The 15,647-nt window shown below is 33.7% G+C and overlaps 1 protein-coding gene across 3 annotated transcripts; it reads left to right on the top strand.

Moving 5' to 3' along the window:
• Positions 1–6,999: 6,999 nt before the first annotated feature.
• Positions 7,000–12,205, top strand: LOC139884177 (homeobox-leucine zipper protein ATHB-14-like). Of its 3 annotated transcripts, none has more exons than XM_071868245.1 (18): positions 7,000–7,172; positions 8,355–8,510; positions 8,595–8,717; positions 8,809–8,899; positions 8,984–9,079; positions 9,174–9,287; positions 9,378–9,461; positions 9,599–9,754; positions 9,845–9,919; positions 9,998–10,104; positions 10,184–10,370; positions 10,478–10,666; positions 10,757–10,837; positions 10,937–11,071; positions 11,175–11,515; positions 11,613–11,724; positions 11,814–11,963; positions 12,059–12,205. In XM_071868245.1, the coding sequence occupies exons 1-18, from the start codon at positions 7,000–7,002 to the stop codon at positions 12,203–12,205; spliced, it is 2,517 nt and encodes an 838-aa protein (XP_071724346.1). The 3 variants fall into 3 exon arrangements, with proteins under 3 accessions (XP_071724346.1, XP_071724347.1, XP_071724345.1); XM_071868246.1 differs by having other exon boundaries at positions 8,355–8,514; positions 8,602–8,717; XM_071868244.1 differs by having other exon boundaries at positions 8,355–8,514; positions 8,602–8,717; positions 10,937–11,077.
• Positions 12,206–15,647: the final 3,442 nt, after the last annotated feature.

Genomic DNA, 15,647 nt, shown 5'->3' with positions numbered 1-15,647 from the left:
TAAAAATAAACAGGTATGGAAGCTATAATCGTAAATCACGATTGAATCTATATATGAAAGCATTGGTTTATATATTCCTTTTAGTCTCGACTTTAGGAATAATTTTTTTCGCTATCTTTTTTCGAGAACCCCCTAAAGTTCCAAGTAAAAAGGTGAAATGACTTTTTATTCTCTCAGCTGAAGTAATGAGCCTCCCGGATATTAATATTTTTCTCATCTTAAATTATATTTTTTAACAAACTGCTATCTCGCGAAAAATCGCTAACAAAATCATATTCATCTGTTAGAATTACTAACAAAATCATATCCATCTATTAGAATTGCTAATAAAATCATATTCATTTATTAGAATTATATAGTTGACGGAGATTTGCTGTCACCTAGGCAATTTTTTGACGAAACTATGATTTTGTTAGATAACTTAACGAAAAAGTATGACTTTGTTAACAATTTTTCGCGAAATAATAACTCGTTAAGAAAATGCAATTTAAGGTAGAAAAAATGTATATATCCCCTAATTATTTACATATGTAAATAAAATCTCTTAAAGAAAAGACATGTACAATGAAAGACAATAATTTAACATATTAATTTTTTCAACACAAATAATTAAATATAAGGACGATTGACTTGATGATAGTGTCACGCATTCTTTTCATGTATCTTGTCTTCTAGTGATCAATCTCAAATTTGTAATAGATATCAAGTTCGAATTTTGTGGAGATGTGTATGATCGTTTTATTATGTATAAATAATCTAAAAATTAAGCAAAATGAAATATGATATATCTAGAATTTAAAATAAAAAATAATGGCAGATGTATAGGTCAAATTACAATTCTACTTCACTCAAGAAAATTTCACCAATTGCATCAAATTAACATTGTGGATTGAAGTGGTGCAGTTGTTCAGGGTGGTTTTGATTTGATCCAATTAAGGAGAGATAAATAGAACAGTATTGTTTAATTGGTGCATCTTGTTGGTAGATTCCATTCCATCTCCTTTTTGGCAACCCAAGTGCAATTAGACATTTAAATCCATTCCTATAAAAGAGATGACTCTTATGTTGTTCAAAGACCGTTACATTATTATTGTGACCTACCATCCAAGACGTAGTGCAAAAGAATCTGATAGTATAGACTTTCAACCTAATTACAACCAATCCCAAATGTATGGATTCATTGTTCGAAAATACAGCAACGACCCAATCAAGTCATCATTTTCCGACGAAACACAATATAGCGATTACCTAAGTCAACTCATTAGATAATTTATTATTGGTGTAGGCGTCAAAATGTGAGATATGTATTAGTAAGATTTTCTCTACATTTTGACTTTGGTCATCAAGAGGGAGTGCAACGCATGTCCTATGTTTTTTTAGATAATTAATGTTCCTATGTTTTCGGATGGTTGTTGCTTAATGTTTCGATGGTGGACGATTTGATTAGTGAGATAAGTTGGTGCTGGTGTATAAATAAATGCAAGAGCACTAATGTTTTTATCTCATTTTTTTAGTACTATAGTACAACAAAATACTCTCTCCGTCTCAAATTAGACGTTAATTGAGACGTCCGCATTTCGACCCTTCCTGTGGGCTTAGTGCGGGGCCCGTTGGTATCTTCTATCGTCTGCGGAAATTGGGCCCTAGTCATGCCTCGTAACCTGAATTTGTTTAACCTGGAGAAAACATTTTATTTATAGAAAACTGTAAACTATAATGCTTAGTGAGGTTTTATATTAAAAACACTTGATGAAACATTTAATAATAAACATTTGTATTCTAAAACATCATAAATTATTTTGTCATTAGAACTCGTTGTAATACATCTTTATTCTTCATAAACATTTATAAAGAAAAATTCCGCGTAAATCATTTATCGAATAACTACTATGGGGGACCCACCGTAGTATCCTTAAACTCGACACCCGTCAACAATGGCGCAATTAAAACTTCCGCTACGTGAACTAGGGAAGTCGTACCCTCTGATCAGACCGTCAACATGGGGCCACATAAGGACCAAGTACTCTATGTGGATTGGTCGCCACAAAGTCGACCGAATCCCCTCGAATAAAACATTTACATTGGGTTCGCATTTATATACATTATGTATAATAAAACAAAACTTGCTTTTAAATTCGTCGTTAAGAAGCAAATAAAACTTTGCTTAAAGGATATTTGAAAGTTTCCTCCAGATTTCAAAAGTATAATACCTATCTATGCCATATATTTAACTAAAACTTAAACAGCAAGATAATCAAAAACTATGGCATAGTAATATATATATATATATCATAAAACATCAATATATTCTTCGTAATTAAAAAGAAAGTAACACTCACAGTTTATGTACGTCTCGAGTCGTTCATCCTCGCGTAACTTGACGTCGCAATTAATAACCTAACGAAATATCATTAATTAACCTCGTAAATACTAACGCTTAAAAGAAAATTATTTGAATTAATCCTACTCGTCACTTCGTCGCATACGTTCTTATCTTTAATTCATTAGGTGTTTTTAAAATTATGATTATTTTTGTAACTTGATTGTTCATTAAATGTTACATATAATAGAATAAATATCCTAAGAAAATATAAAACATTTCTACTAGTTGACAGTGATTATAAAATAATTTTCTTAGTTAAAGTATGACCTAAAAAAATTTTAGAGACACTTAGTTATTTTTAAATCATTTTTGTCAACTAAATTAACTCAGGAATTAAAATAAATTAAATCTGGCTTCGAAAAATTCTGAACTTTTGATATTCTGTAGAAAATAATATTTGTGGCTTACTGTAAAAATTTCATAATTTTTAGACAAGTAGAAATTATTTAATTTGCTTCGGAACATAAAACAGGTTCGATTTTAGTAAAATTACCAGAATAATCCTTCTTTTAAAACTGACAGTTGGTATTCTTGTAAATACTTTAAAAACAGAAGGTTAAAATTGACTTTAAACGTAGGTGCGGATGACTCAAAATCAATCCGTTTCAATCAGACTGAATCAGCACGGGTTGAACCAAAGTAAACCGAAAGAACCGGTTTTTATACCGTAAAATGACCATAAAACCATTGACTTTTATATTGACTGGAAGACTTATGTTGATATTTTTATAATTCCGTTAAAATCAAAAGGCTATTTTAGTCTTTTACCAGAAAAATCGATTTGGTTTGATTTACTATAAAAAGGGACTGGACCGGTTGGTCCAGTCATTTTCTTCTTCTTCTTCTTCTTCTTCTCTTCCTCCCCGTTTCTCTCGTCTCCTCCGCACGGCTCGACGTCGTCCAGACCGATTCCGGCGACGTCGAAGCCTAACCTTCATACCGAAATGTTCCTCTCAACACAAGGAACACGTATCTATCATCAATTCCGTTCAATTCAAACAGGGTAAGTTTTAATTTTGATTTTACACAATTAGGGTTCCTCTCAAATTTTAGGGTTTTTGCCCGATTCTCATATATGTTGTTCTACCATGGATTCTAAGCTTATTCATGCAAGTTTTACTACCATTCGAATCCTAATTGGGTTTTAATTTTTACCTTGACTTTTGATGTTTCTTTGCGAGGTTGACTCCTGTTGAATAAGGGTTGACGGCAGCTAAAGGAAACTTTTTCTCTTCTGGGATGGCCTGGAATTCGGCCGGATTCGACTGAGTCGACTCGACCAGTCACTGAGTTGACTCGGTCGGTTGACTCAGTGAGTTGACTCGGACGGTAAGTACTTCCTCCTCTGAATTCTGACAATTTAGCTTCTCTGTTAGGATTTCGTTTTCCATGCTAGAAAAAAAATGTTGCATGTTGAATTAACTGGAATTGTAGCATGTATTACCTAATTAGATGTTCTAGAGTGACTAAAATGTGACTTGAAACTGGATGCCCATGTCTCTGCCATTGGCTGGAAATCTATGAATTAGTGTCTAGACATCACTGTGAGCTTGCATGTTGTTTTACTGTGAGTTGTAAAATCATATACAGTTTGGTTTTTCTGTGAATTGTGTGACAATATGTAATTTGGTTTGATGGCTGCCGGCTGAGATTGTTTGAGGCTAATTTGATTATGTTGAGAATGTATGAGAACAATGGTTCAGCTTAATTGAAGGATAGTTGTTGGCTGCCTTGTTGTGTGTTTGAAATTGCTTGACTTAGTTTAGGATGGGAGACTGTCTTCATTTTGGCAGCCTGATATGTGGAAAAATTTTGCATGCATAAGTGAGGTTTAGGGGCTGCCAGATCACTGCTGTGTCTGGCAGGCAGCAGTAGTGGAGAGTCATTTGATTGATGTATTTTTATATGCATTACAGGTATAAAATGATAGTGTTTGCTGACTTGAGAGATGTGTTAACCTGTTGATTCTTGTGCAGGTTACTATATCAGTTTCTGTGGCTTCCAGGTTCTTGGACAGCTGGTCGGCTGCCTTACTTCAAGGCTGGCTGGCTCTTGCTTTGGCTGCCAGCTGTGTAGACAGGCTTGGATTGTAGTAGATTTGGTAGTGTTCATGTTGTGTAAAGTTAGGCTAGTGTAGGCATGATACATCCTTTGAATTGTATTTCTTTGTAATACATTGCAACTTGTAACCCTACTTAAAATACAAGAATTTGATACACAAACTTCTTGATAGTAATTATTGTTTCTATTGTAATTTAGAAGTTTGTAAAAATTTGCCGAATTTGCTTTTATAAATTTTCTTTGGCTTAGAATTATTTATTTAACGTACGTTTTAGTTATTACCGATTGTCTTGATCGATACTACTCGTTCATCTAACGTCGAAAATATAAATCACACGCGTAGAGTAAACCTCGAATTTTTGATTAGACGTAAACCTCGAGATAAGAACACGTGCGTCAAAAATCATTATTTTATTTAAAAACTACCTCCACGTCGACATTGTGTACACGTTTATCTAAGCTCGAATTTTTGGGTTGCTACATTAATATTTGTGATTTCACACAAATCAAAGAAACCACAACATAAGCTTATTTTCCAACATAATGATTGTAGAGATTAAAAAAATCCTTAAAATTACAACTAATAATCAAATATATGAGAAGAGTGCATAGAAAATATGAAAATGAAGATTGTGAAGTTGGTGAAATGGTACATGAGAATATAATGGATAAACATAATTATTATTCCTTAAACTTGTCACAATTTACATCTAATTTGAGACAAAAAAAAAATATGTTTATATTTGCATCTAATTTAGGACGGAAGCAATATATTTGACCAAAAAAAACCTTAAATATTCATATCACTTAAATATAGTAAAATAAATTGCATGTTATATCAATAATTATTATTATTGAGCATAAAAAAAATTATTAATAATAATTATTTTTATATTATTATTATAATATATATTTAATATGTCTTACTCATTGAATACTTAACTACATTATAATATTTAATATTATTATAATTTATATTTAACGATACTCGACCATCCACTTAATCCATCGCATTAATTAAAATTACACTCATAATTCAATCATTCAAAAATACATCTAGACACGATCGTGAGTCGAGGTGAGGTGAAAAAAGACGGTCCATTAATCTTAAATATATTTGTATTACAATTTGCGTTAGTATACTGTATATATGATATGATATGGTAACGATAGATGATCTTTACTACGTCCAGTCTTATTCTCAAAACACTCTTCTTCCGTCTTATTATCTTTAATAAGAAACAAATAAACTACTAAGAAAAATGAGAATGCCTAGCAGTCCATAATATCGTCCCCTCCTCTCTATTCTTTAGCAGTTGTCCTCGCTAGGTTACGATAATATACAACCATATTATACACGGTAATGTACAAGAAAGTATAGTATATACCAATCATGTCTCATTTTTTATGACTTTCGATTTTAGTCAAAGGAAATAAGGTGCAGTATTCTCTAACGACTAAAAAAAGTCCATGAGGCCGAGTATTCTTTAACGACTTAAAAAAAAGCCCACGAAGCCTAGTTTTAGATAACAAAACGTTGTCGTTTCGTCTCAAAGACGTCACGATTATCATGCTCCAGCTCTTTTACGATTTTACCCATCTCTTTCTCACTGTTACTTATAGTAGTATGTGTTGAATTGTTTAGACATGCCCCATGCATGCACATCATCCAATACACATCATCATCATTACCAGTCCATGCGCATAATAACATTAACATCATACACCCATAAAAGTAAGAGAGAGAGAGAAGCTTTGTGAGTGATGGATGGATGCTGCTTCTCGCAGCCTGCTACACAGTAGTATAGTACTAGCACTGCTACTTTTTAATTTTTCTCTTTTATTTATTTATCCTTTTAGAGAGCTCAGCTCATTAATCAAAAAAATGTCTTCACTTTTTCAGATTGGTTTTACAAAAATCTTTTTGCTTCCCCATTTTTTCATTTCGAAAAATACTACTCCATTAAAGTTACAACCTTTGTGAAAGAGCAAGCTGTCACTTTTTTTGAAATATAATTACATTCCAGTGAGAGAGAAAAGATTGTTTTTTTTTTGGCCCGAATACCCACCTGGCTTTTCGATTTAGACCATTTGGGTATTTTGTTTCCTCCCCTTCTCTCTCTCTTTCAGTCTGTGTTGAAAAAACACATCAATCATCTGTGTTTTTTTTATTTCTTTCTATGGTTGGGTTTTGTTTTTGTTGTCTTGTCTTTATTTTGTTACTTCTGCTTTCTGTCAATCTCAAAGAAAAATAATTTCGAGTAGTAATATAAAAAGGAGCACAGTAAATCTTCTTTCAACTCTAAATCATTTTCTGTAATTTGAGAAAGAGATAGAGAGAGAGAGTTCAAACTAAAAGCTCAACCTTTCAACACCATCTCATGAAGGATAGTCTAGGTTCTTCTCTTAAGAGGAGAGAGCCTAACAATCACTGAAGAAGGAAGGAAATCAAAAACCCAATTCAATTCCTAAACAAATCAATCATCTTTCTTTTTTAATCCTTGCTTTCAACTCTAGTTGTGTTGATTTTTCGGTGTTTTTTTTTCTTTTCAATAATGGATTCGAATAAGTATGTAAGGTACACACCAGAGCAAGTTGAGGCTTTAGAAAGAGTTTATGCTGAATGCCCAAAGCCTAGCTCTTTGAGAAGGCATCAGCTCATAAGGGAGTGTCATATCCTTTCCAACATTGAGCCTAAGCAGATCAAAGTCTGGTTTCAAAATCGCAGGTGATTGTTATTATTAATTAATTTTGATGCAGATGGATATGCATGCTTGGATTTATATCTAATTGATATTGATTTCAATCAAGATTTTAAGTTTTTAGGTGTTTTGGATTTTGTTTTTTGAGCTAGGTTGTAGAGAAATGATAATTTGAGTTGTAGTGGTTTTGATTTTCCAGACAAAAAGTGTGTATGGCGTGTACGTATGAGAAATGCTAGATATATTCTTGTTTTTGGAATGATGTGATCTCATGTTCTTGGTGATTGTGAAAAATGTGGGTCCTTTTTTGGTATGCGTTTTTTCCACTTTGCTTTATCTTTCAGTTTCCAAAGAGTGAAGTTTTTGGAATAATTAAAGTTGTTTCCCTTGATTTTATGATGTGTGTTTCTGCTACTTTCGCAGGAATGTTTCACCCTTGTTTTTTTAATGTATTCTTATTTCTTTCTTCTGCTTAGATCTGGTTGTAAAAAACCTAATTTTTAATAATCCTTCTTTGGTCACACTTGTTCATTGATGTTTCTCCTTCAATATTAAATTTACTAGTACTCTTTTCCTTTAGTTTGTTGTCATCTCTTCCTTATTGGGAATGAAAATGGTGACTGATATATTCCCATTTGGCCTTTTTATGACCTTGTCTTAGCTTCCTTGTGTTTTTATTCTTTGTGTTTCATCATTCTGAGGCTATAGATAACCAATGACTGTATAATGTTATCATCTTAATACTTTTAACAGTAAATGGTATGTATGTAACAAGTCTTATGATGAAGAAATGAGAATTGTGGTCTTTTAATGCAAGTATGATTTTCTTTGTTTGCAAGTGCCAGGATATTCTTTCTGATTGGACTATTGTTATTGTTAAGTACATTACAGCTAACATTTCATAATGATTCTTCAGTCATGTCGTTTTGTCTTTGAAACCAGTTGTCATAGTATTGTACATGCCTTGCTGTTAATTATAAGATGGTTACAGAGCAACGGTCTTGTAGTCTCGCTAGAATCATTTCATTGCCATCTGGCAGCATTGCATAACAATACACTCGCAAATTTTGATTTTGATTTGCTCACGTGGTGCATCGTCTAGGTGGATTCGAATAAGTGCTAGTATTTTATTGTAACGGCCTCACTTTTGGAAATATTATCTACGTGTCATCCAAACATTGATATTTCTTTTTACTGTTGTGGAATAGATGCCGCGAAAAACAAAGGAAGGAATCCTGTCATCTCACGACGGTGAATAAAAAACTGAGTGCTATGAACAAGCTGTTGATGGAAGAAAATGACCGATTGCAGAAGCAGGTTTCACATTTGGTCTACGAGAATGGATACATGAAACAAAAAATACACACTGTGAGTTCATGACTCTAACAATGTCAATCCTATTTTACGTGCCTTGTAATTTATTTCGTTGTATATAATGTGAGTTTTGTGATGCAGGCATCTGCAACGACCACAGACAATAGCTGTGAGTCTGTGGTCATGAGTGGTCAGAACCAACAACAGCAAAACCCAACTCCTCGGCATTCACAAAGGGATGCTAACAACCCAGCTGGGTATGTAAAATGTTGTTCCCTTTTATTCGCTGTGGTTTAGTATTCAGGATTTTTTACTTGGTTGTAATTCTGAATTTGTTTTCCGATACAGTCTTCTCGCTATTGCTGAGGAGACCCTGGCAGAGTTCCTATCCAAGGCTACTGGAACTGCTGTCGACTGGGTCCAGATGATTGGGATGAAGGTAAATTTCCTTTTTTTTCCTTGTTCAAGGAACTGATGTCATGTTACTTATTTTGGTATACTGACTATTATCAATTTTGTATAGCCTGGTCCGGATTCTATTGGAATTGTTGCTGTTTCCCGCAACTGCAGTGGAGTAGCAGCACGAGCTTGTGGTCTTGTGAGCCTAGAGCCCACAAAGGTTTGTGTTTCCCTTTAGTTTTCAGTTTTTATCAACACAGTTTGATAAGTAGTCCATCAGCTTATGTATGATCTGTGTTGGAAAATCTTGACAGGTCGCGGAAATTCTCAAAGATCGCCTGTCTTGGTATCGTGAATGCCGTTGCCTCGAAACATTGAATGTACTTCCCACCGGAAATGGAGGAACCATAGAGCTCATGTACATGCAGGTCGTTTTTGCATCATGTTGCTCAATCACAGTTTCCAATACTATCTTTCTTTTGTCATCTTGCTAATTTTTGTTAGTTGTTTCATATCAGACTTATGCACCAACAATATTGGCAGCAGCACGTGACTTTTGGACACTGAGATATACTACCACTATGGAGGATGGAAGCCTCGTTGTAAGTTGTCTTTCACTTTGTTACTAAGGGGTTCTGAAATAGAATCCTAGATTTAGAATACAAGTTAGAAATCAATCATTTAACTTCTCTCCATTTGAGATTATATTGTGCCTGACTTAGTCAAAACTAAAATTCAGATATGCGAGAGGTCGTTAAGTGCTTCCACGGGTGGCCCAGCAGGGCCTCCAACTTCAACTTTTGTAAGAGCTGAAATGCTTCCGAGTGGGTATTTAATCCGACCTTGTGAAGGAGGTGGTTCCATCATCAACATTGTGGATCATGTTGATTTAGATGTGAGAATATTACTTTATTATTCGGCCTTTCTATTTCCTTCTAATGCCTTAAAGAATCAGATTGATTTAAATGCACTGTTTTGGTGTTAGGTTTTGAGTGTCCCTGAAGTCCTTCGACCACTTTATGAATCATCTAAGATTCTTGCGCAGAAAATGACAATTTCTGTAAGGATATCTCAGTTTCTACTTTTTATTTGATCCTTCTACATTGTTGGTCACTTTTTTTGTTTCCAATATTTGCAGGCCTTGAGGCACATTCGGCAAATTGCTCAAGAATCAAGTGGTGAAATTCAGTATAGTGGGGGCCGCCAACCTGCTGTTTTAAGGACATTTAGTCAGAGACTTTGCAGGTGACTATTCTTGCCTGAGATAAAAAACTTTCATTGAAGTGGCTCTGTTGTTTACTAATGGTTGGAAAATAATTTTCAGGGGTTTTAATGATGCTGTTAATGGTTTCGCGGATGATGGTTGGTCACTTTTAGGCAGTGATGGTGTGGAGGATGTGACCATTGCCATTAATTCATCTCCAAACAAATTTCATGGATCTCAATACCAGTCTATGTTTCATACTTTAGGAGGAGGTATCCTTTGTGCCAAGGCATCAATGCTGCTTCAGGTAAACTTCCCTTATAATTTGTCAGTTGGCCTTTTCTACTCGTGATATGTGTTTCTTGTATCTTAGAGGTAGTAGTGTTTTAACTACTTGTTTTCATGTGTCTGCAGAATGTCCCTCCTGCTTTGCTAGTCCGGTTTTTGAGGGAGCACCGTTCCGAATGGGCTGACTATGGCGTCGACGCCTATTCCGCTGCTTGTCTGAAAGCAAGTCCATATGCAGTTCCTTGTGCAAGAAATGGCGGCTTTCCAAGTAGCCAAGTCATTTTGCCTCTTGCCCAAACATTGGAGCATGAAGAGGTGACAATTTCTTGTTCCGCCAAATCATTAATATCTTTCTGTCTTCTTAAACACTTCTTGAAATTTACAGCTGTCTCTTTTTTAATACAGTCCTTGGAAGTGGTTCGTCTTGAAGGTCATGCATTTTCACCTGAAGATTTAGCTATGTCCCGAGATATGTACCTATTGCAAGTAAGTTTTTTTAGTTCTTGTAAATGAAAATGACTATATTCTGAACTAGAAATTGTTTTTATTTTCTCAACACTATCTGAAATGAACGAATTCTTGCAGCTATGCAGTGGAGTTGACGAGAATGCAGTTGGTTCTTGTGCTCAGCTTGTCTTTGCCCCTATTGATGAATCCTTTGCGGATGATGCTCCACTATTGGCTTCTGGTTTTCGTCTTATTCCATTGGATCCCAAATCAGTTCCAGTAAACTTTCTCATCTTACAGTTATAAATTGAATAATATTGGAAAATCATTATTGTTTTCTTAAAAATTAATCGTAAGAGTTTTGATATTATTCTAGGATGGCCCTGGTGGAAGTACTACTAGGACATTGGATTTAGCCTCCTCGCTCGAAGTCGGATGTGGGACCCGCTCAGCTAGCGGCAAGACTGCAGATGCAAATGGCAGCTATAATCTAAGGTCTGTCCTGACTATCGCATTCCAGTTCAGTTTCGAGAGCCACTTGCAAGACAATGTTGCCGCCATGGCTCGCCAATATCTCCGTAGTGTTGTCGGCTCCGTTCAGAGAGTCGCCATGGCAATCTCTCCATCACGGCTCAGTAACTCACAATTGGGACCTAGATCTCTTCCTGGATCCCCTGAAGCTCTTACTCTCGCACGATGGATTTCCAGAAGCTACAGGTCTTGACTCGATAAAACATTTTATTTTAAACTCCTTTTTCTTTCTATTGCTTAGTAATTTTACAATTTCCTAATGGAATCTCCATTTGTTTTTTAGAGTCCATACCGGAGGAGAGCTCCTCAAAGCCGACGGCCAATCTGGGGATGTTCTATTGAAGCAACTATGGAACCATCCAGATGCAATTATGTGCTGTTCTTTGAGAATGAATGTAATTACTCTCCAGATTAATAAACTATCTATATTTATTTATTTATTAACAATACATGTTTCTTGTCTGATTGATTGAATATTTTGCAGGCATCTCCAGTCTTCACCTTTGCAAACCAGGCTGGACTTGACATGCTAGAAACTACCCTCGTCGCACTTCAAGATATAATGCTCGATAAGATTCTGGATGAAGCTGGCCGGAAGATTCTCTGCTCAGAGTTCTCGAAAATTATGCAACAGGTAATTGTGAAACTGTAAGCAATATCTAAATATGTTTATTGAAATTTTCATCTTTTCTAAGCTTTTATCTAAGTACGATCATTATAAAATTTCAGGGTTATGCATATCTACCGTCGGGGATATGTGTGTCGAGCATGGGAAGACCGGTGTCCTACGATCAAGCAATCGCTTGGAAAGTTCTTAATGATGATGATGGAAACCACTGCCTTGCTTTCTCGTTTGTTAACTGGTCTTTCGTGTGAGTTCGATCAAGTGGGAAAAAAGACATGATATTTCGCTATGTGATAAATAAACTATCTCTAGAACCTTTTGGCTAATTCTCTATGGAATGTTGTAATGTTCGGATTCGATGAATGTTTTAATCTTTTGACATATTGTGCTTTCCTTAGGATTTGCGAACCATCTTTTAGCATTAGCTAATGTTTATCATCATATTTGGATTTAGTTTACATTAAATTTAAATTTCTAGATTCTGCATTGTTATTCTAGTTATACTTTTCTTTTATGATTAAGTTATAATATTTTTCGATATGAGTTCGATGCTAGGGAGATCCTCCCTAATTTGTACTAGGAATTAATAATCCGTCTCTAATTAAGAGTTCGATGCAAGGGAGATCTTCATAGTTTGTATAAGGAATTACTACTCCGTCTAATTTTTTTGATAATTATTCCGTCTTTAATTTATTCTCATCTTTTATGCATTTTACATAGAAAATGTGACCGTTAATTATGTACGAAGGGAGTAATGAAATTAAATTATACGTATATATTTTTTGTGATGATAAATTTTTTTGAAGTAAATTTTCTATGAGAATTAGCCAACGAATTTTGAAGTTATGTACTTATTTTCAAAGTCAATTTCGGAACATATGGTATCGTTTTCGTTAGTATCTTGCAGTTGTATGGACCATGAAGTTTAACTGAAGCAGTAAATAAAAGGGAGTTAATTTTTAACAGAGTAGCAATTAATTAAAGGCTGCAAATGAATTAATATACAAGATCTTGCCTTAACAACGTCCCATCTTTTCATCAGATCTTAATAATTTAATACTATCTTAATAATTTAATACTGCCACTAATCTACATATGTAGCTAATAATCTACTGCTAAGTAAATAATTAAAGCAGCAATTTTTGTGACCTGTTTTTCTGTAATGTATAAACAGTAAATGCCTTTAATACTATTTTCATTGATTTGTTTTTTTTTTTACAGAGGACAAGTGTTAAGTCAAAACATGGAAATAGGTAACTTTTGATTTTCATATCTTCCAAAAATAAAAATGTACAGTACATAACAAGCAAAAAAAGCCATTGTTTTAGCTGTGGTTGTGTGTTTGCTCAGTGTCAGGTTTGACTGATCGAAAGATCAGAACAAAGCTTCTCAGCCGTTGGATCACATCTTACCTTCTCTGTTTTTTGGACTCTCATCATCAAGAAAGACGGCCACTTTCTTTTACTGGATAAATAAAAGTTTGGGACCTTTAGGTAAACTAAATGTGACTAATAACGTGTTTGTTGGTTTGAATCATATGATTCATTATAATTTATACTATCTTGTCTTTAATTACTTTGTTGTTTTTTATATACAATTTATTGCATATGAAAAACGACAAATAATTAGAAATCGGAAGAAATAAATATCTTGTTTGAGAGTCGAAATATAAATCTTTTCTTTTAAGAATGAGTAATTAAGTAGTAGTACTATAATTTCAAAAAAAAAAAGTAGTAGTACTATAGTTTAAACTTTAATCCCTTTTATTTTGGCAAGGCAACTAACTACTACATCATTTAACCTTGTATTATATAACCAGATACATTAATTTACATCTGTATTAATGTTTAACTAGGGAGGTGGGTCCCGCATATCGAAGGTGAAGTGAAAGGGAGAGATGGGATTCTGTTGGGTACAAATCTGATCATGAGTGGGTCCCACTGTTTGTGTTTTAATGGCATTGTGATTTTAATTTCACAAGTCTAGCTCTCTCTCAAATCAATCTTTTACTATATGCTTAATTAGAGCTGGCAAACATTCAATCTTTATCTGTAAATATCTACACTTTATGATTAATTATTTGCAAATCTTATTTTTTTTTTATATATATAAAATAATTTCCGTAAAATCGGATACTGCCTTTTTTTTTTGCCTTTTTTTTTGCAAATGATCATGTTAAAATGGAGTAAATAAATGATGGGATTAATCTTAATCACTCAAAAAAGTAAAAAAATGATCATGGATAAACGGCCAATGCCATGACATTCCCATACATACATACATTACAATGATACATGTACATGATGACAATAGAGAAACGATACTACTAGTCAAAATAAGGCCACATACATGCATGATGAATTGAGAAAGCAATATATTATATGGCTTTGTTTGTACTGTGGGATTCTAGGCTAGACCCGACCCGACCCTCATAGATATACTATATAGTAGTAGTATCTGTAGACCATTTAAATGAAAGGAAAGCCACACTATACAAAAACAACACAATACACACAGACACAGTGTCTTGTTTCCGAGCCTCGTGCCGACTTAACGAGACGAGACGAGACGAGACGAGACTCTTAATTCGATCTACTCTATATTGTTTATTGTTAAGTTAGTGGAGTAGTACTAATTAATTAAATGATGTAATTAAGTAGAACCTTAATTAATTAAATGATGTAATTACACTACATCACTGGAGTATTAATGAGTTTATCTTTTCTCATTGGAAGAATAGATTAAAAATCATAATAAAAAAAAAAGAATAGATTAAAATAGAATTAATTAAGAGGTAGAGTTAATCCAAATGTAAAGTTAGAGGGCTGAAATAATAACAATGGTAATATTCCAAGGACTAAATTTGATTTTTGTTTTTTTCTCCCGACTGACAGTGAGGACTCCACGCGTGAGGACTGCTATTTCTTCCCATTTTTCACAAAGTTTTTTTTGTCGATAGTTATAATCTTACTGTATTCTCCAAACATAAAAAGAATAAGTAAAAAAAAGGAATTTAGCTTTATTCAGGTGCAAGCAATGTGTAAGTCATAAGCGTGCGATTGGTTACTTTTTCAATATCCCTTCCCTGTTCTTTCACATCCAATTAAATAAAAAATAAAATATCTCTCTCTCGAGAATATTTATAAAAAGTTTAGGGGATAATCTATAATTTTACAAGATATAAGGGATAATTATTTTCGAAATTACTATCTTCGTATCAAAATAGATATAAATTTTTATATATAATTTATCCTAAAATATTTGTATCTATTTTGAGACGGAAGGAGTATATGGAATAATCATAACCATAAAAACAGGAATAATCATAATGTTTAGTATTGATAGGAAATTTTAATAATATTCAATAATATTACCACTTAAAAGGAAAAAGATATATCCTCAAAAAAAAAATGTATATATAATATATCAATTAATTAAATGTCCTTGTCAAGTTATTTTACCTCGTCAGATATCACGTTGGAGCTAAAGATTGAGCAAAATCATTGACTGAACTCAACATAACGCATCAGAGAGTTTAGGGACCAAATATGTGTAGCGAAGAAATTATTAGGGATTTACATATAAAATAAAATCTATTAGGACATAAGAGGATAACTCTTTTAACTTGACGGGTAAAGGTGTAGCTTGACCGTTAATTTAATTTCGTATTTAATTTTTTTGGTAGAAAGACAT

The sequence above is a fragment of the Rutidosis leptorrhynchoides genome, unplaced genomic scaffold (assembly GCF_046630445.1).
Source record: "Rutidosis leptorrhynchoides isolate AG116_Rl617_1_P2 unplaced genomic scaffold, CSIRO_AGI_Rlap_v1 contig515, whole genome shotgun sequence".
Taxonomy (NCBI): Eukaryota; Viridiplantae; Streptophyta; class Magnoliopsida; order Asterales; family Asteraceae; genus Rutidosis; species Rutidosis leptorrhynchoides.
The sequence above is the reverse complement of the archived record's forward strand: the minus strand, read 5'-3'. Positions and strand labels throughout refer to the sequence as shown.

Excerpts from the sequence above, each read along its gene's own strand:
- LOC139884177 (XM_071868244.1), top strand. The coding sequence starts at position 7,000 with ATGGATTCGAATAAGTATGTAAGGTACACACCAGAGCAAGTTGAGGCT. Across the intron at positions 7,173-8,354 it reads GTCTGGTTTCAAAATCGCAG|ATGCCGCGAAAAACAAAGGA; the intron begins GTGATTGTTATT and ends GTTGTGGAATAG. Across the intron at positions 8,515-8,601 it reads TGAAACAAAAAATACACACT|GCATCTGCAACGACCACAGA; the intron begins GTGAGTTCATGA and ends TTTGTGATGCAG.